Consider the following 19,768-nt stretch of genomic DNA (forward strand, 5'->3'; position numbering starts at 1 on the left):
ACAGCCCTCTCCGTCTGAGTGTGGTCTGCGTCGCCTCGACGCGTAGTTACAATTTTTGGGAGGTGACGTCAGTGACGGCGTCAGTGACAGCGTGTGGTCTGCGTCGGCGCGTACCCTACGCCGTATGCACGGCGTCGTTTTGACGCAGAACCATAACCCAGCCTTAGACACCCCCTCAGGAAGTGCTTCCCAGCAACAGTCTCTCTGGACTCTGGAGTCCCACCGCGAGCCCCCACCACCTCCCGGGCTCACGGCCTGCCCAGTGTGTGCTGAGCCAGGGCCTCGGAGGTTCTGACTCCTGGACTCTCCTGAGCAGAGCCGTCCTCTCTTTGTCCCCGCGCCGGAACCCAGCTCGCACAAACACCGCCGTCTCATTGAAACGGACAAAACACAGCCAAGAAGCCTTCGCCAGAAAAGTACTGTGGACTGATAAGGATAATGAGTGTGTGTGTGTGTGTGTGTGTGTGTGTGTGTGTGTGTGTGTGTGTGTGTGTGTGTGTGTGTGTGTGTGTGTGTGTGTGTGTGTGTGTGTGTGTGTGTGTGCCATGTGGGTCCATCCATATGCATATATGCAAATATGAGCTCATACAACTGTGCATGCAGTGAATGCACAGATGTGCTTGTACACAACAGTCATGCACGTTTATATTTAAATGAGTGTGACGCCGTGTGTTTGTGTGTTTATGTGTTTGTGTGTTTGTGTGTTCTGCTGTGTTCCTTGTGAGGACCAGAGACCCAAGAGTGTTCCAGCCACATAACTTCAGAGAGATTGGTCCCCTGAGGGTGCTGTGAGGTTACACACCAGTTACTGGATGAGAAAAGCCCGTCAGCTCACCAGGTGAGTGTCCAGGTACGCCCTCAGGCTGTCCAGGTCCTGCCTGGGCTGCGTCCAGTTGTCCGCGCTGTCCAGCGCCTCCTGCAGCCACCAGATGAACCCGTCCAACTTTTGCACGAAGCGCTGGGGACGAGAGAGGCAGAGGGACACGGAGTGAGAGAGGGAGGGAGTGGACGTCACTTCACAACAACACAAAAGAGGAGAGAGCAACCATGGAATGAGCTAGAATGAATAAATAAACATAAACAAGAAACGCAACGTCAAAGCAGCGGCGAAAAAAAAGACAGAGTCCAACAGGTAGAGAGACGCAACAGGAGGAGGGAAGGAAGAGAGGCAAAGAAACAGATTGGAGGTGGAAAGGATAGGATGAAAGAGGGAACAGAGGACACGAGCGGGGGAGCATGTGTCTCCTGTTTAAAGGCTGATTTCAGATTAATTTATTCAAGGACAGAAAGAGAACAAAACCCTGGCCTCCAGGATGAAACAAGTAATCGCACGTTTAGACAAATAAGGTGAGGGGAGAGAGAGGAATGACGATGCGGAGAACGAGTGGAAACGAGCCAGAGACGGAAGTAAAGAGACAAAGAGGTAAAAGAGTAAGCTGGGAGACGAGGACAGAAGACAGAAGACAGACGGCTGCAGAGGACTGAAACGAGACCGTTGTTACATCGATACTGATGAGAGGAACGATCATCTTATTGTTGTTCGTACGGCCGGTGACAGACGTGTGTTCAACATTTTAAAGATCACCACCTACAACGTGACCAATGTGATATATGACTATTATTGTTGTCATGGTGATCGTACGCCCCAGCGTGCTCGGGGTCCGCGGGTCGGGTTGCAGGAGGGGTGTGAGGGTTGGGGGGGGGCTGGGGTTCTGGTGGAGTTCTGCTAAAAAAGTAATGAGATGAATAAAGAATTCCAACTATGGAGAGGACACAAAAGAAATGGGAAAAATAAGAGGTATGTAAGGAGAGAGAGAAAAGGATGGGCAGAATAAAAGATCCAAATTAACAAAGAGATAGCAGGCGAGAACAGAGCTGGGATGCCGGAGAGACAGAGGGGAGAAAGAGATGGGGAGGTATGGAAGGCTCTGGGGAGGTGAACAGGTACGGCTCCATCAATGGCACGCTGCCCTTCATAGCAGCGCGCTGACAGACGGACAGACACCGGCTCAGACGGTGGCCGCCTGGCGGAGGCGCACTGCCATCTGCTGGCCGAGAGGAGAGCCGGGAGGGCCGGACCGGCTCCAGCACACGGAGACGGCAGGAAATGGCTTTCCATAAGATTGTGGTTTTGGGACTCCATTCCTCCACTCCAGACTGTTATGGAGCTTTTCCACTAGAACCTACTCAGCCCGACTCCACTCGCCCTCGTTTATTTTCAACACCCAGATCAGAAGTAGGAGGTTGGAGTGAAGCTGCTGTGACGTATTTGATTGTGTATCTAAATGAAGAAGACAACAACACTAAAGATGTAGAACCTGGAGGAGATGATAGATGTGCTGCTGGGTCTGTGGCTTGTGTTTGATATCAAGTTAAAACATGAGAGTGAGAGAAGATTCAAGCGGCAACGCTGTTCGTTTGTCTCGGCACTTCTGAAAAGTCAGCTGGGAGCAGCTATGAAATGACTCTGGTCGTTCCTTATCGCCCGTCTAGATCCCTTTTTAAGACACCAGGTTGCCATTGCCATTGCTGCCATTGCTGGTTGAATAAAATGAACCAGAGTCTCTTTCTCTGATTTCCTCCTCCTGACTCAGACGTCTGACTCCAACCCCCCGACCAATCGGTGGCCTGTAGTGTGATGATGTCAGATACAGCCAACTCAGCAGCTTAGAACCTCGGCAGAATAGATACAGAAAAAGTATCTACTCGTCCCGCCTCCACCCGCCTCCACCCCTAGTGGAGAATCGCAAAACCGGGGCGTGGCGAGTCAAGTCGAGCTGAGTAGGTACTAGTGTAAAAGCGCCTCATAGGCGCTTTTACACCAGTACCTACTGAGCGCGACGAGAGGGAAACGGGTGCACACTCCTCCACTGCAGACTGTTAGAGGAATAGTTGGAGGATGAGAAGAGTCGGTGATGGAGGGTATCTGATGGAGCATCAATTCCTCTCGTTAAATCCACTTCAGTCTTAAAGAGGAGCTGAGCAGATTACTCAGGAAGAAGAAAGAAATTAGGGTTTAAATCTTTGTTTTTGAAATGGAGGTGAAAGGGGAAGAAAACACATTAAACTGTGCAGCACGGATCAGATAAAAAAAGAAAGGACTCTGTGTTTCAACCTGATTTAGAGATGAAAACAAAAGAAAAAGGGAAGATTAAAAGTGTCTCATGGGAGGAATTTTCTCGAATGTTCAGACGCTTCAGAGCAGGACGCCAGCTCTCTGACCTGCTGCACAGCTCACCGCTGCGTCACGACCAGAGGACGGCCCTATGAAAACCTCTCCATGCAGGAGGATGTAAACAGGAGCAAACACACTCCCCCCTTTTTTCTCTTTTGTGCATGTTTGTAGGCCGGAGCTTCGGGAGCTGCGTGCTGGCCTGCGGTCCCGGTCCCCACCCCACCCCCGGTCATCCCGTTGCTGCTTCCACCTGCCTGTGCCCCCCCCCCTTCCTGCAGAAATACGGTTGTTCCGTTGTCCCCAGGGCGCGGCGTCGTGTCACAATGCCGTGTCACGATGCCGTGTCCTAGCTGTGGCAAAGCAGGTCTCTGTGGAGGCGTCCAGCTAGCCGGGCTTCAACCACAGTTACCTGGCCCTCAACCACAGCTACCTGGGCCTCAACCACAGCTAGCCGGGCTTCAACCACAGCTAGCCGGGCTTCAACCACAGCTAGCCGGGCTTCAATCACAGCTAGCCGGGCTTCAACCACAGCTAGCCGGGCTTCAACCACAGCTAGCCGGGCTTCAACCACAGCTAGCCGGGCTTCAACCACAGCTAGCTGGGCCTCAACCACAGCTAGCCGGGCCTCAACCACAGCTAGCTGGGCCTCAACCACAGCTAGCCGGGCCTCAACCACAGCTAGCCGGGCCTCAACCACAGCTAGCCGGGCTTCAACCACAGCTAGCCGGGCCTCAACCACAGCTAGCCGGGCCTCAATCACAGCTATGCATTATTGTAATATGCATTTTTTGCTCAACTCACTTTAAACTCAAGTCACTTTGGATACAATCCATACTGCTTTTAAATGCTACTAAATCTATTTTGCTACTATGTATGTTACATGTTTGTTCCCTTGTTTGATTGTATTGTTTGACGGAATTGTTTGTATGTTTTCTGTGGGGACTGCGGATGGAAACTAGCATTTCTGCTAAAATCCGGTGTAAGTAAAGTACTAGCCTTCTTTGCAGCAAAATCATCAATTACATCATCATACGAAATCTGTTGTTCAACTGTATGATTGATGCTGATGATGGCAGGTCCAGAGAGACGCTCCTGGGACATAGTGGACCTAGAGTATGTTTTAATAAACTTCAGCTTGGAAACTCCTTTCTGCTTCCGCTGCTGTCACTGGAACGATCAGACCAATTCTGATTCAGTCCACAGATTGGGGTAGATTTCTGCAGCTCTTTCTCATAGATGAAAGTCAGCAGCTCCAGCAGAGTCATGGACTTTGATGGAGGTCAGGGAAGTTCTTCTACATCCACTACAACATAGTGGATGTAGAAGAACCACTAAAACTTAGTGGATGTAGGTCCGTTTTTATTTGTGTACATTTTTCACGTAACCCAATTCATTACATGTGGGTAGATATTATTAGTTTTATGAATGAAATACAATTTATTCGGAAGCAGTTGTGTGTGGCCTTCTGAATCATCCCTCCCCTCGTCCCTTTGCTTTTCCTCTGACCCGCTGTCCCCTGCAGGCCGCCGCCCCCCAGGGAGGGGGGGGGGGTCAAGTGACCTTTGTCTTCAGTTAACTTGACTTTAATAAGCAACTCGACAGAGCATTACAGAGACGTATCGCGCAGCGTCAAAACCCTGCGCTCCTCACGCAGATTACCAAGATTCTCTCTACACACACACACACACACACACACACACACACACACACACACACACACACACACACACACACACACACACACATACGACTCTCAGCAGCAGGTTTATGTGACAATAACAGCGCCCATTGAATAGATTTGAGATGGAACTGTCGAATTGGCTAATTCTTCTTTTTTTGAGAGCGCTGGTGCGCCCCCACCCGGATTGGCCCTGGGCAGTCGCCCATGACTCAGTCCTTGTTTTTATATCTTACTACAATGCTGCTAATGAGGAAATGAGGAAAAAGCTTGTTTTTATTCTTTGTTCTTGCTTTTTTTCATACTGTACCAACATTGAAATGTAATGAAATGAGGTTCCCGGGATAGATGCAATTTTTGCCTAGGGTATGTGCAATGTTGTTCACTGCTGATCGGTTTCCTACTAATTTTATTGTGGTATTGAGTCCGATATCTGTTGCTGTCTGTATGCGTTGATTGTACATGTATGTGTTTTTATACGCTATGCATGTATTTGATGCCTAAAACAAATTTCCCTAGTGGACATTAAAGTATAACTTAACTCAACTCATATTGCCCATAGCAAAAACCGGCCCCGATCATCTGGTCGCGGCCGCTGCCGTCTCCTCTGCTGGACCAACTACCACCTCCGCCAAACTCTCATCATGCTGATCTCATTTCTATGTTAGGAAATCACACGTGATCAGCTAAAACACACATGTCACGCAAATATTAGTCATAATAATATTAAAAGTGAAGACGAAAAGCTCCACAAGTCCAACCTTGGACCTTTGTGTGAGTAGCAGGTGTAGCGTTCCCGCTCTCCATGTAGACATGAACACTGACACAGTGATAGGGGGCTGGTGTTCATGTCTTTATTGAGAACTTCCTAAAAATGGGATAAAAGTAAGGCCCTGGCGAAGAGGTTAATGTGATGGGACGGACTGGAGCTGCCGCACGTGTACGTCCGTGCGCTCTCCTCGTCTGTATCAGGCCTGTACGTGCATCTTCATCGGAGGACGGGTGTGTGCACTCGTCTGTGGAGATAAATTGTGTTTTTACACTTCTTAGAAGCCTCTGTGATGCGTTCGTGCGTGCGTGCATGCGTGCGTGCATGCGTGCGTGCGTGCATGTGTTACAAACCTTGACCGATTGAGCAGCAGTATGTTAATTACAACCATGACCCTTAAAAAATAAAAAAAAATGTCAATATGATCCTGTCCATCTCTGCAGTGCTCATTATGAAAGGGAGATAGGAATCAAAACTATTGATGAGTGGAGAGGAGGATGGGAAGATGAAGGAGGAGGAGGGATGGGATGAAACGCGAGAAAAGAGTAAACGCGATGGACGGAGGTGGAGGAGCAGAACAAGTATACTGCAGGAAAGTAAATGGAAGCAATGACAAAGGAAAGAAAAATGAAATACCTTCAGAGCAAACAGGAGGAGTGGAAAGATGACAAGAGTAAGGATGGGAGGAAGAAGAAGAAACTAAAACCAGTACTGGAGTTGAGGGGGGATGAGGGGGGAAGGCATCCCCCCTGAAATAAAAACGGTCCAAATCATCCCCCCTGTAAAACTGCCATCCCTCCTTTCCATCCCTTATGTCATTTCATCAATGAATGTGGTTTTACTGCTATTTCAACATTTAGAGTCATCACCAGAAAAATAACTTATTTGACAATTTTCACCTGTTTCAAGTAGATTTTCACTTGAAATAAGTAGGAAAATCTGCCAGTGGGACAAGATTTATCTTCTCATTACAAGCAAAAAAATCTTGTTCCACTGGCAGATTTTTCTACTTATTTCAAGTGAAAATCTACTTGAAACAGGGGAAAATTGTTGTTTTTTTCCAGTGATGAGTCTTGTTTTAAGTGTAATAAGATTTTTCTTTTTACTAAAATGAGACATTTTAACTAGAAATAAGACAAATATTCTTGCTAAGATTTTGAGTTTTTGCAGTGATCCATTTTACTTATCCTGTGAAGGACGGAGTCATATTGATAAGTTCAGAAAAGTGTTTTTTATTGTTGTGTTTTGATGTATTTGATGTAAGCCCAGTGGATATTTAAAGCTTACAGAAGGCTGCATTTAACTGCTGCTATGTCATTCCTGCAGTATTTCTGCAGGTGTTTTGGTCACTGCTATTATTTGTAATATATTATATTATTTGTAATCAGCACAAATTATCTGTCCCCATATGATCAAATCCACCATCCCCCCTGATGTTTTTTTACAACTCAAAACTAAAACTAATCAAAAGCAAAGGCAGGTAAATGAGAAGATCTTTGAGTGTAAATCAAGACGTGAGCACAAAAGGGTTTGATGTGACGCATCAGCAACGTCCTCTCTCTGGATGGCAGGCGGGACGGTAAAGACTCAGGCCACGTTTACACATAGCAAATAGTATTTACATTTTCCCCTCTACGTTTTGAAAAATACCATAATTTACATGAACCCGCATAAATAGCTGTTAAGGTGCTATGATCAGCCAAACCTACAGGGGGCAGTGTAACGAGAAGATAAAGTCATGCTAGCCAATCGGAATCCTGGAAAAAAACGTCAACAAATGACACGTGTGAAGCCTGAATAATATGGTTCCGTGTTAAATCGACGGCGTAGCCTACGTAGGGTGCCGTCGCCGCGTAGCCTACGCCGTAGGTGTTGGTGTAACGCGGAACCATAAATCAGCCTTGAATGCCACTTACTTCCAAGATGAACGAGAGTCTTTCATTTGGAGTGATAGAGAAGTGGAGTTACTTTTAAGTGTGACTTTAGAATATAAAACAGGTTAAATACAAGAAAATATTGACGGTGGCCAAACAAATTGTGAACACACGTGTCACTCATGACGCTGGTGATGTTTCTGTCTCATAATGTGACGTTCTGAAGCCTAAATCTCCGTTTCTCTCCGTTTACAAGCAAACGTGAAGATGGAGTTTTTTCAAATCTCCACTGTGGCCGGAGTTTTCAGGAATGATGGTTCTTGGAAACTTTGACCTTCGTTTTCGTGTAAACGAACGGCCAAAACGCATGAAAACGCCACTGTTTTTGCTACGTGGAAACAGGACCTCAGGAGTGCTCCAATCGACCCATGTTCACAACAAAACTCTTTAAAGGGACTGACAGAAGCAGATGAAAGCAAGAAAATGAGAGAAAATGGTTGGCAGAATGGTAACGTGAGATGGATAAAGAGAAGGGCAGAGGAGGAAGATGACGTGGGCGTGAACAGCGGCAGAGAGAGCAGCACTTGTTTAGATATCGACCGGCATGCACTGGGCTGCTTACGACTGCTTTGATGTTTCTAAACCAGTGAGGCTCCTGGGGGGCAGAGAGTCCTAGTGGGAGCTGAAACACCTGATCTGATCCTCCGCCACCTGGATAGCCGCTTCATGTCTTCCTCCTGTGGTTCAGCTCTCCACCACTGGATAATTACTGCTCAGCTGACGGGTCTCTCGGAAAGACGACGCTGATAGATTTGGACTCAGACTCCCAGCAGAAGATGTTTGGCTTTAATGATTAATATGTTACTGGCAGCAGCTCTGGTTTTTATGTGGTCGAAGCACGAGGCAAACAAACAACAGAGATGCTGCTCTGCACAAAGAGGGTACGTTTGGGTGTTTGTGCACTAAAGCGAGCAACAGGCAACAGTAATCCAACAAAAGAGAGCTGAGGAAGAAACGAATGTGCCGGGATTCAAGTGAGGGACAGCTGGTAGCTGTGAGGGAGGAGGGTCAGGCCACTCTATTCTTTTCTTTTGTAGGTGCTGCAATCATACGTTATATCGATCAACGCATTATTACAAAAAATTATCAGAATCAGAATCAGAATCATCTTTATTGGCCAGGTTCGAACATTGTCCAACAAGGAATTTGACTCCGGTAGTTTCGCTCTCTATGGTCTTAAAGGTGATCATGATTAACTAGATTTAATTGGATGCATCACATCATAAATGGATTTGCCAAGGTGGCCAAGATGGCCAAGACGGTGAAGATGGCCAAGACAGCCAAGATGGTGAAGACGGCTAAGATGGCCAAGACGGCCAAGACGGCCAAGACGGCCAAGACAGCCAAGACGGTGAAGACGGCTAAGACGGCCAAGATGGTGAAGACGGCTAAGACGGCCAAGATGGTGAAGACGGCTAAGACGGCCAAGACGGTGAAGACGGCTAAGACGGCCAAGATGGTGAAGACGGCTAAGACGGCCAAGATGGCCAAGACGGCCAAGACGGTGAAGATGGCCAAGACGGCCAAGACGGCCAAGACGGCCAAGACGGCCAAGACGGCCCAGACAGCCCAGGCGGCCAAGATGGCAAAGATGGCCAAGACGGTGAAGACGGCTAAGACGGCCAAGATGGTGAAGACGGCTAAGACGGCCAAGACGGCCAAGACGGCCATGACGGTGAAGACGGCTAAGACGGCCAAGACGGCCCAGACAGCCCAGACGGCCAAGACGGTGAAGACGGCTAAGATGGCCAAGATGGCCAAGGCGGCCAAGACGGCAAGAACTGCGACGATGGCCAAGATGGCCAAGATGGCCAAGACAGTGAAGATGGCTAAGACGGCCAAGACAGCCAGGGCTGCAAGGACGGCCAAGACGGCCAGGACGGTCAAGACGGCCAAGACGGCCCAGGCGGTGAAGATGGCTAAGACAGCCAAGACGGCCAGGGCGGCCAGGACGGCCATGGCTGTGACGACAGCCAAGACGACAAATCTGGGCGAGACGGCCGAGACGGCCAAGACCGTGAAGACGGCCAAGACGATGAAGCCCGTGAAGACCGTGAAGACCGTGAAGACGGCCAGGGCTGCACTCTAAACATGTCCAAACCTGGCTGGAGGACGCGGCAGGTAGAGGTTGGCTGATGCTCGGATGCAGGTACTGAAAACGCAGCCGAACCATCCCCCATACCGATGAGGTCATTTCTGCTTCTGGTGCTTTTTTTCTTAAAGTTACGACTCTACTCTGAATTTATTACTCTCACGTTGCTTCTTCAGTCTTTCATTCGTCTCAAGTTAAGCGTTGCGCTACTGTGGCTACGCTGTGAAACATACTTGCAGATATAATCTAATCAATATAAAAGTCTTTATAAACACCACATAAGTGGTGTCATGGGGGTCCGACACTGCTCCACAGCAGACCTCCCTGTTGCTAGGTGACAGCATCGTCTCACCTCCAGGTGACCTTGTTACAGAATGACCAACACTTTCAACATGGTATATTTTATACGTCCAAGTATCTTATGAATGTACTTTCTCTGCATTAGAGGGATCTTCAAAAAGTGGTACCTACAAACAGTTGCCGGTGCAGAATGAGAGTCTGTCAAGGCCGGTGCGTGCTCAGAGCTTCATTTGAGGATAACACAAGTGGTTTTAAATGTAAGCCCTTTATTTGGAGGGGACTGAGGTGGGCCTGCTCATTTACGCAGCAGGCGAAGGTGTGAGACGGACAACGTGAACCTGTCCATTCAAACACTTCACAGAGCTGTCCCAGGGGAACTTGAGGGGGAAACAGTTTGATTAGAAATTCATGAAAATGGCCAAATAAAAAAACATGGAAACTGTGTAGCTAACGTCCGAGGAAGCTGGATGGCAACCGCTGCCACGGTGGATTAGTGCCGAATTTCATTTCAAGTTTTTAATTGTTGCAAATATATGCCTGGAGACGGATGGAGAGAGAGAGTGTTACAGAGAGAGAGAGAGAGAGAGAGAGAGAGAGAGAGAGAGAGAGAGAGAGAGAGAGAGAGCAAAAGATGGCCAGAAAATGAAGTAATAGAGCAAAGAGATAGAAAAGGGAAAAAATAATTGAGCAATTATTTACTGGATGACAATATATCCCAGAGAAATAATCATTAGATTACGTATGTGATCAGCGTTTCCAGGACGGACGCTGGGCTAGGTGCTGCCAGACTACCTTCCACTAGTCTAACTCTGAAGATGGGAGCGCTTTACCAGGGTCAGGTTGACTCTGAAACTCTCTTTACAAACCACTTTACAACTAAATCCACATCTGTGAGCATCTCTGATAGTCTCTACTCCAAGCCAACACTTTTTCTCCCTCACCTGTTTATTTAAAGAAACAATAAAGAAGAGAATAACACCCTTCAGCATCATCCTCCTCCATCTCTCTTATTTTCCTATCCTCTCTGCTGCCAGTGGGCGTCCCTGATCCCCCCGCTGGGCCAATCAGACGATTGTTGAAGTGAGTCTGTTGTCTGTCTGACTCCCACTGCTCACAGATATGCCGGCGTGCCACTGAGTCTCCAAATACACAGACACTTCACACTGAGAATGTTGATGCTGGCCCAGACAGCCTGTACGACGTGATCACATGATGCACAGGACACTTATCCAACTGATGGACTCTGTCTCTCTGTCAGCTTTGGGGAATTTCAGCTGCAAAATACGTGCCGTCGTCCAGACGGCACTACTGGGATCTGTGTGCGTTCACATTTGCAGCTTCATTCTCAGATTTGAATGAAGCAACCAGCCGCGATCCAAACACACGTTACGTAACGTCGGGAAAGATGTTCAGGTAATGTGAGCAGGATGTGCAGGGCATAAAAGGGAAATGTTTCTTGATCAAATATTTATATTCATCAAGTATTGAAAGGAAAAGAAATGTGTACACAAACCAGACTTGACTTGGCTTTTTCTTACTTGTTGTTTGACACGTTTGGGATAAGATACTAAAGGTGCACTTCTACATGTTCAAGTTCCAGTTCAAGTTTACTTAAAGTACTTTAACCCTTGTGCTGTCTTCAGGTCAAGGAAGGAAGGAAGGAAGGAAGGAAGGAAGGAAGGAAGGAAGGAAGGAAGGAAGGAAGGAAGGAAGGAAGGAAGGAAGGAAGGAAGGAAGGAAGGAAGGAAGGAAGGAAGGAAGGAAGGAAGGAAGGAAGGAAGGAAGGAAGGAAGGGAGAATGAAAAGAAGGAAGGAAGGAAGGAAGGAAGGAAGGAAGGAAGGAAGGAAGGAAGGAAGGAAGGAAGGAAGGAAGGAAGGAAGGAAGGAAGGAAGGAAAGAAGGAAGGAAGGAAGGAAGGAAGGAAGGAAGGAAGGAAGGAAGGAAGGAAGGAAGGAAGGAAGGAAGGAAGGAAGGAAGGAAGGAAGGAAAGAGGAAGGAAGGAAGGAAGGAAGGAAGGAAGGAAGGAAGGAAGGAAGGAAGGAAGGAAGGAAGGAAGGAAGGAAGGAAGGAAGGAAGGAAGGAAGGAAGGAAGGAAGGGAGAAAAGAAGAAGGGAGAAGGAAGAAGAGAGCAGGAGGAAAGAAAGGAACAGGAGAATTAGGTCATTTTGACCCGAAGACAGTACAAAGTTTAAAAACAACAACAGCTGACCAAAGTGGTGGACGAGAGAGAAAGGAAAATAAAAACGAAACAGGACAAAGTAAAACATAAAACACATAAATAAAATGAAACAATCATGACAAGTTAAATGCTAACGAGTAAAAATGAGTTTTAAGATGAGATTTAAAAGCAGCCATAGCAGGAGCCAGGTGTAGGTGCAGCGGCAGCTCGGTCCAGAGTTTGGGGCCAGTTCCTGCAGAGGCCCGGTCCCCCCTGATCTTTAGCCTGGAGTTGGTCCGCTGACCTAAGAGCCCTAGAAGGTCTATGGACATTTAAAAAGAGCTGATATATAAGAAGGTGCAAGACCATGTAAAGATTTAAAAACAAATAAAATAATTTTAAAATGTATCATATAATGGACGGGGAGCCAATGAAGAGCTGCAAGCACAGGTGTAGTATGGTCCCGTCTTTGCGTTCTGCAGCATTTTGAACCAGCTGAAGACGGGACAGGGAGGACCAGCTAATGTGTCATGGTTTGTTACTTCCTGTTTTATTTTGAAGCCCGTGTCTTTGTGTTTGAGTTCTTGTTTGACGTTCCTGTTTTCCATCTGCCCTGATCGTCTGCACATGTGTCTCATTAACCCCTCTGTGTATAGCTTTCCCTTGTTCCCTGCTGGTCCGCACTGTTTCCTCCTTCCGTGTTTCCCAAGTCAGGTTTTTGTAGTTTTTTGGATTCTTGTTTTAAGTTCTGGTTTTTGTATCCTGCTTGGCAGTGCTTTGGTTTTCGTTTTTGTTCAAAAAAATCAACTTTTTAGAACTCCTGCCTCCTGCATCTCTCCTGCATCTGGGTCCTACTCCCAGGTAATCATAACAGAACGGACCAGCCACTATGGACCCAGCGGGAGAGTATATTACTATCTTTGAGTTCTTCCGCCAAAAGGCAGAGAAAAATATGCACCATTTTGAGGAGGAGGACACCCCCAGGGGAAACGACGGCGGCAGCAGCCCCGGCCTGTTCCGGTGAGGGTCCTGGACGCACCTCTATCTGTTCCCGAGGTGGTCCCAGATGCACCCGTCCCTGTTCCAGTGATGGTCCCGGACACACTTCAGCCGACACCCAGGCCCCTGCCAAGGACCCAGTGTCCCCCTCAGCTGGCACCAAGAACCCGGTGTCACCCGAAGGTGGTCCCTCGGATTCTGTGTCCCCTGAAGACGGCCCCTAGGATTCTATGTTTCCCGAAGCCGGCCCCTAGGACTCTGCCTGCGCCCCAGCCGGCACCTAGACCCCTGCCCAGGACTCTGCTCGCGCCTCAGCCCAAGCCAAGTTCCCTGCCCACGCCGCGGCCCAAGCCAAGGTCCCTGCCCCAGCCAAGGTCCCGAGATCCGCCGTCTGCCCAGTCCCGAGAGTGTCCCCCTGAACTGTCTCGCCGGTCTGCCCGGTCCCAAGGACGGCCCCCTGAACTGTCTCGCCGGTCTGCCCGGTCCCAAGGACGGCCCCCTGAACTGTCTCGCCGGTCTGCCCGGTCCCAAGGACGGCCCCCTGAACTATCTCGCCGGTCTCCCCGACCTAGTGCCCTGGCCCCATGAGCTTTGACTATGTGTTGGCTGGAATAGACTCTTGAGGAACGCCAAAAGGGAGAGGAGCAGAGGGGGATACCTATCCCTCCAGGCAGACGGATGTAAACCATTCCAGAGCAGTGCCTCTGATGCCAACAAGTGTTCCAGGAGGGAGATTAAGATGCCGTGATCTACAGTGTCAAATGCAGCTGTAAGATAAAGGAGGATAAGGATGGCAGAATCTCCAGAGTCAGTGATTGACAACAAATCATTAAAAACCTTAACTAGCGCTGATTCAGTGCTGTGGAGGGCTTTAAACCCAGATTGGAGAGGTTCCAGGTTACCATGTTTATCTAAAAAAAGACTGTAGTTGTTGCAGCACAAGTTTCTCCAGAATCGTGGATAAAAATGGATGTTTCGAAATATCTCTGTAGTTGGAAAGTAATGAAGTGTCTAAATTGTTTTTTTTAATCAATGACTGAACATCAACGTGCTTAAACTTCTTAGGCACGACACCAAAGGCAAGGCTATTGTTTATAATTGCTAAAATGCTGGGACCTGTAGACTCAATTGCCTCTTTAATGAGAAGTGAAGGAACACTATCTACTGGACTTGATGAAATTTTCATTTGACCAACGGATTTGTTTAAAGTGGAGAGAGATATTGCCTCAAACTGACTACAAGTGACAGGGCAGGTGACAGAGATAGAGGGTCAATAGAGGGAGAGGTTATCAGAGCTCTGATGCTGCTCATTTAGGATGTAAAGTACTGCTGGAATTTTTCACCACTTTCCAACTCAACAGGCTGGTGGATATTGAGAGGGGTGATAATAGTATTAAAAAGAACACGGGGCTCATTACAATTGCGTGCAACAATATTAGAAAAATATTTCGTTTTTTCAGATTTAACAGTTTTTTTATATCTGATCCATGTTTTCTTTAAAATGTCAAAAGATGCATGTAACTTATCTTTTTTCCACCTGCGTTCCGCCCTCCTACACTCTCGCCTGAATGAGCGAGAAGTTTCAGTTAGCCATGTTGTTTTAAGGCGCAGTCTTTTAAAAGGTGCAACGCTGTCCAGGATGTTTTCGCAGGTAGAATAAAAGGCAGAGGTGAGTTGCTCAGTATCAAAATGAACAGGTATTCGAGCCTCAGCAGCACTTTTAAATGCACCAGAGAAACGAGTAGCAGTAGTAGGATTTATAATACGGCACCTGCGCGCAGGAGCACAACGGTCAGCGTTATGAGCGTCAGAAGGGATTTCAAATAACACAGGCATGTGAAAAAGCATCATGAAGGTTTAGGTTTTGCACAGACAGCCCACGGGATAGCAATAAATCTAACATGTGCCCTTGTATTTGAGTGCAGTCAAACACATGTTGAACAAGATTAAAAGAGTCTATGAAATCCTTTGAAAGAGGTTTGGAGGGGCAGCAAACATGAATGTTGAAATCTCCAACCATTAAAACACGATCGTATTTAGTCATAATCCGCGACAGAAAGTGAGAGAAGCCCTGAATTAAATCCTTATTATATTTCGGGGGGCGGTATATTACAGCACACAAGACGGGTTTCAGGCAATCCATTTCGAACAAGTTCAGTTCAAACCCAACTGATGGCATTTAAAACAGACAGGCCAAGCCCCCACCGCATCCAGTTGTCCTTGGGGAGATTAAATAAGCGCAATCAAGTAGTAAAAGTTCTGCAAAAGAGCTCAACTCACCAACACATAGCCAGGTTTCAGTGAGGCACAACAGATCCAAGTTGTGCGTTTTGAAGAAGTCATTCAGGATAAATGTCTTATTCCCAAGCGAACGAGCATTAACAAGTGCAATCCTGATAGAAGCCGACTCACTCTCCTTCTGGGGTGCCTGGCCTATGGCCCAAGATTCTGCAGGTTTACCCCCCCTCTGCGGAGACGCGGTGACCTAGCATGTTGGGTGTGGACTTCCTCCAGAGGAACGCTGATGGACCTCAGCCAGGGGGAAGCAGGTTCCAAGGAGCGCCAGGACACAAAACGGCTGCAGTCAGTTGGAAAAGCTGATGCCATATGCCAGTCTTGATCCTGGAGTCAGCGACAGAAGGAGCTTCACCCTCACCAGCAGACCGCTGGGCTTTACCCCGGCTTTGCGGCCAATGGACAGGAGCGCGGCGTATACATGCAGGTATATTCTAAAGGTAGAAGGGGAGGAAAATTCTTTCCATCATGATCAAGATACGCCAGGTCTTCGTAAGGAACACAGATGCTGAGAAGTGACTGTTGATCATAGATCCTAAGACATTTAACTTTGTTGGTAATAAGCAGAAACACCAGGACAAACACAGACTGAGACAACAAGGCTGACAGCAGCTGACGGCAGGCCAAACACAATGGCGCCATCATGGAAGCTGCGTCATGAAGTTGGTATTGTGCTGGTATTAGTCAGAGGGCAAACAGAGGTGGATATTTTAACTTGAAGTGTAAAACTATGATTAAGATTGTACGGAACCATCTGAGCCATCGAGGCACCCATATTGCACAGAGTGACCTGGGCAAAGGGGGAGCCAACTCTTCTGGATGAGCCAATGAGCTGCCTTTTTTAAAGGTCTCAGGCAAAAACACCTTAAAAAACTAAGATTACATATTAAAATCAATCACCATGCAGTATTGCAGTGCTTGCCAACAGATGTAAAGATAGGCCCACATCTTCTTTGTGACGCAAACCAGAACAACCAGACAGTAGTCTCGGTGGCGAGTGCTAACAAACAGCGTGACCCAGTATCTCGTTGATGAGATGGTGCGACAGTGGAGGAGCCATCCTTCAAAATAAATGATAACCAATATACCCTCCCTGACAAAAACGTTTTTTCCAAGACAACAGTCCCAATAATGTCATTACAAGTGAGGAACAGCATAATCAGCATAATCTGAAACCAGTCGCTTTGCTGCTAAAACAAACCTGTGGTCCACTGTCAGCATGATGCTGTACTTGTGTTTGACATTACACCACCATGGTTGTCATAGCCAAACAGAAGCCAAACAGAAGCCTCTGGGAGGCTTAAATACAATCATTTAAAATTGTTCAAAAGACTAACTGGCTAGACAAGGCAGCGGGGGGAGTCATTCTCAGGTGTCTATGTCTTATGTCGACAGTGTGAATGGAAGGATGTTGTGCCATTTCCCCCTCCGCCTGGGGGCTCCGGCGGCGCTCCTGGAGGTGCGGTGGGGCCCTGGCCCGGCTCGGTGGGCCGGCCCACGTCGGCCTGGTTGGCCGGTGGGGGAGCGTGGGCGGCTACCGGGGCCAGTACCACTGGCCCTGCCTCCTGGCTTCGGCCACCGCTCCCCCTCCTGCCCCCCTACACGACTCACACATACATAGGTCCGAGGGGTCGGGGGGTCCGGGGCGTGGGGGACATGTGTCCCGGTATTCCCCGCCCCCCACGATTTTAATAACATCTTAGACACTGCACACTCAACATTTGATAGATACACTTAACAAGGATACTTAGCATCTTGGAGGGGGAGGTCATTGTCAAATATGATACCCTGACCTCATCCTCCCTGTTTTTACAGCTAAAACGCCCAAGAATGGCTCAGAACCAAACACTAGACAGTCCTGAAGCTGCCGTTCATCTGCCCTGATCCTACTGAACATCTGTGGAGAGAGCTGAGACATCTGGAGTCTGGAGAGGTCACCCTTCAAAGCTGAAAATACCTGTCTACAGGTGCAGGAGTCTCCTTGAGAGTTAGAGGTATGGCTTGAAGGTTGAGATTTCCTTAAAAGACCAATATATAAAGCTGAGGGTCCCCAATATAGAGAGCTGGAGAGAGTAAAGCCCTCCCCTCGGAATGTATTTTTCAGCAGGAAATCTTGGATACTTACTATAAAATCACAAAAATGTGTTAATGTGTTACTACAATAACCATAAATCATTCCTGTCACATTACTAGTGTAATTGCCTGTGGTAATGGTAATTAATAGTAAGCATTGATTCAGAAAAGCTGATTGGGATTTTAGATAAACATATGCTGCCTTTAAGGCCAAATCTACCCCATTTTTCAAAATGACATGGCCAAACTACAGTGTGCATGCGTGATAAAGGCATGGCTGAGGGAAAAGAGGGTATTCATGCAGGGTTGACTGGCCTGCAACCCCAACCCATACCCAACAGAGAAACTGAGCCCAACTTTGAAATGAAAAATGCATCAATGACCTTGTAGCCTACTCTGCAGGAGAGATTGGGCCAAAATAACAAATGAAGCGCTCCAGCTCTCAGTGTCAGCATTGTGAGAAGAAATGCCAGCATTTAAAGCATCACTGCCCCAACATTTTTATTTATTTATTCATGTGGTTGTTGATGTGCTGCAGTTTGAATTTCAGAAATGGGGGTAAATTAACAAATGAGAGAAACCTGAGAAAAAGAACGAGCTATATCTTGGATTCATGCTGTTGGCAATAAACGAAAATCAAGTAAATGTAAGAATTTGTGTGTTGTTTTTTTTTTGGGGGGGGGGGCACATATATGTTGGCAAATATCCAATAGTGCCAACACTTTTGAATTTGGGGTTGTATCAGAGATAATATTGTAAAAGCCTGTTTTGGGCTTGTGTTATTGGTCTGCTGAGGTTTTGCTGTGATACTAACGATGTAGCATGAATGACCATTGTTACTCTTGGTGTCCTCGATAGAATGTGCTCTGAGGCACAAAAATACGTAGATGTTGACATCAGTGTGACATTTATGTAAATCAGACTAGAACAAGAATAGACTGGACTAGAGGGCTGCATTGGGATTGGGTCCCGTCCGGGGACCCAACGCAAATCTCGCGGGAGCGGGTGGTTTGAACTAAAAAAAAACACTGCAGGATCGCGATGTAGTCTAGCGACAAGATGGAAATCATCCATCCATCCATCCATCCATCCATTATCTATACCCGCTTTGTCCTTTTCAGGGTCACGGGGGGTCTGCTGGAGCCTATCCCAGCTATTTTCAGGCGAGAGGCAGGTTCACCCTGGACAGGTCACCAGTCCATCGCAGGGCAAGATGGAAATCAATGACGTGGAAAATAAACCTCAAACAAGGTCTTTACAAAACAAAGATAAAGCAAGGCCAGCCAGATAATTAGAGAAACTGCGTTTAGTGTCTGTGGAGCATCTTGAAAGATGTCCCAATCCTCGTCGGTCAGCAACATTCTCTTCCTCCACATCAATGTAATGGGCCAAGCGATTCATTTGTTAAATTAAATTAATTTGTTTCATTCGTTAACTTTGTTTATTTGTGTTATTTATTAGTGTTATTGAGCCACTCACAGTTACTCTCGTTGTTTATAACCTCAATCACATAACTGATGCTGGCGCGAAAGGCAAAAAAGCTTGTGCGATGATGACAATGATGGATTTGCATCTAACTTTTGGTCAGGTGACCTATGAACTGTCAATCATCCATCAAGCTCCACAATGATCAGGTTAACATTAATCAGATAGATTTGTCTGGACATTTCTCTTGCGGGAGAATACACAACATCAATGCATCTCTATTATTGTGCGGCATGATTTCTCAGAGTTTTGCGGGTGCGGGCGGGAGTGTAACACAAATATTGCGCGTGAGGGCAAGTAATGGTGAGAAATGCAACGGGAGCAGGCAGGAGCGGGGATGAATAAAACAGTCCTGCGCAGGGATCTAGACTGGACCAAACTGATGTCCTCACGAGCATCCATCAGTGGACGTATCACGCCCAACAGTGTCTGTGGTTAAATCACCACGACTACTACCACCATCATGATGATATGAAAACATCAACACAACACATCTGTAGGGAGAAGTTAAGGGAACATGGTCATTGGACAGTTTTTTGAGCCTACGTTGACTCGTTTTAAATGGTTGAATCTACTTCAGGTTAAATCGTGACTGTTCTCTTGTAAGAAGGAAGGAAGGGAAAGAAAGGAAGAAGGAAGGAAGGAAGGAAGGAAGGAAGGAAGGAAGGAAGGAGAAGGAAGGAAGGAAGGAAGGAAGGAAGGAAGGAAGGAAGGAAGGAAGGAAGGAAGGAAGGAAGGAAGGAAGGGAGAAAAGAGGAAGTGAAGAAGGAAGGAAGGGAAGGAAGGAAGGAAGGAAGGAAGGAAGGAAGG

The 19,768-nt window shown here is 47.3% G+C and overlaps 1 protein-coding gene across 3 annotated transcripts in view; it reads right to left on the reverse strand.

Moving 5' to 3' along the window:
• akap6 (A kinase (PRKA) anchor protein 6) overlaps nt 1-19,768 on the reverse strand; it is a 364,518-nt gene that overhangs the window by 275,180 nt on the left and 69,570 nt on the right. For 2 of the 3 annotated variants that reach the window (XM_061744322.1, XM_061744323.1), the window contains exon 11: nt 836-958. The exons of the other annotated variant lie outside the window; for it this stretch is intronic. In XM_061744322.1, the coding sequence (XP_061600306.1) occupies nt 836-958 (123 nt within the window). The remainder of the gene's footprint in view (nt 1-835; nt 959-19,768) is intronic. 3 annotated transcript variants of the gene reach the window in all.

The sequence above is a fragment of the Cololabis saira genome, chromosome 16, assembly GCF_033807715.1.
Source record: "Cololabis saira isolate AMF1-May2022 chromosome 16, fColSai1.1, whole genome shotgun sequence".
Classification (NCBI taxonomy): domain Eukaryota; kingdom Metazoa; phylum Chordata; class Actinopteri; order Beloniformes; family Belonidae; genus Cololabis; species Cololabis saira.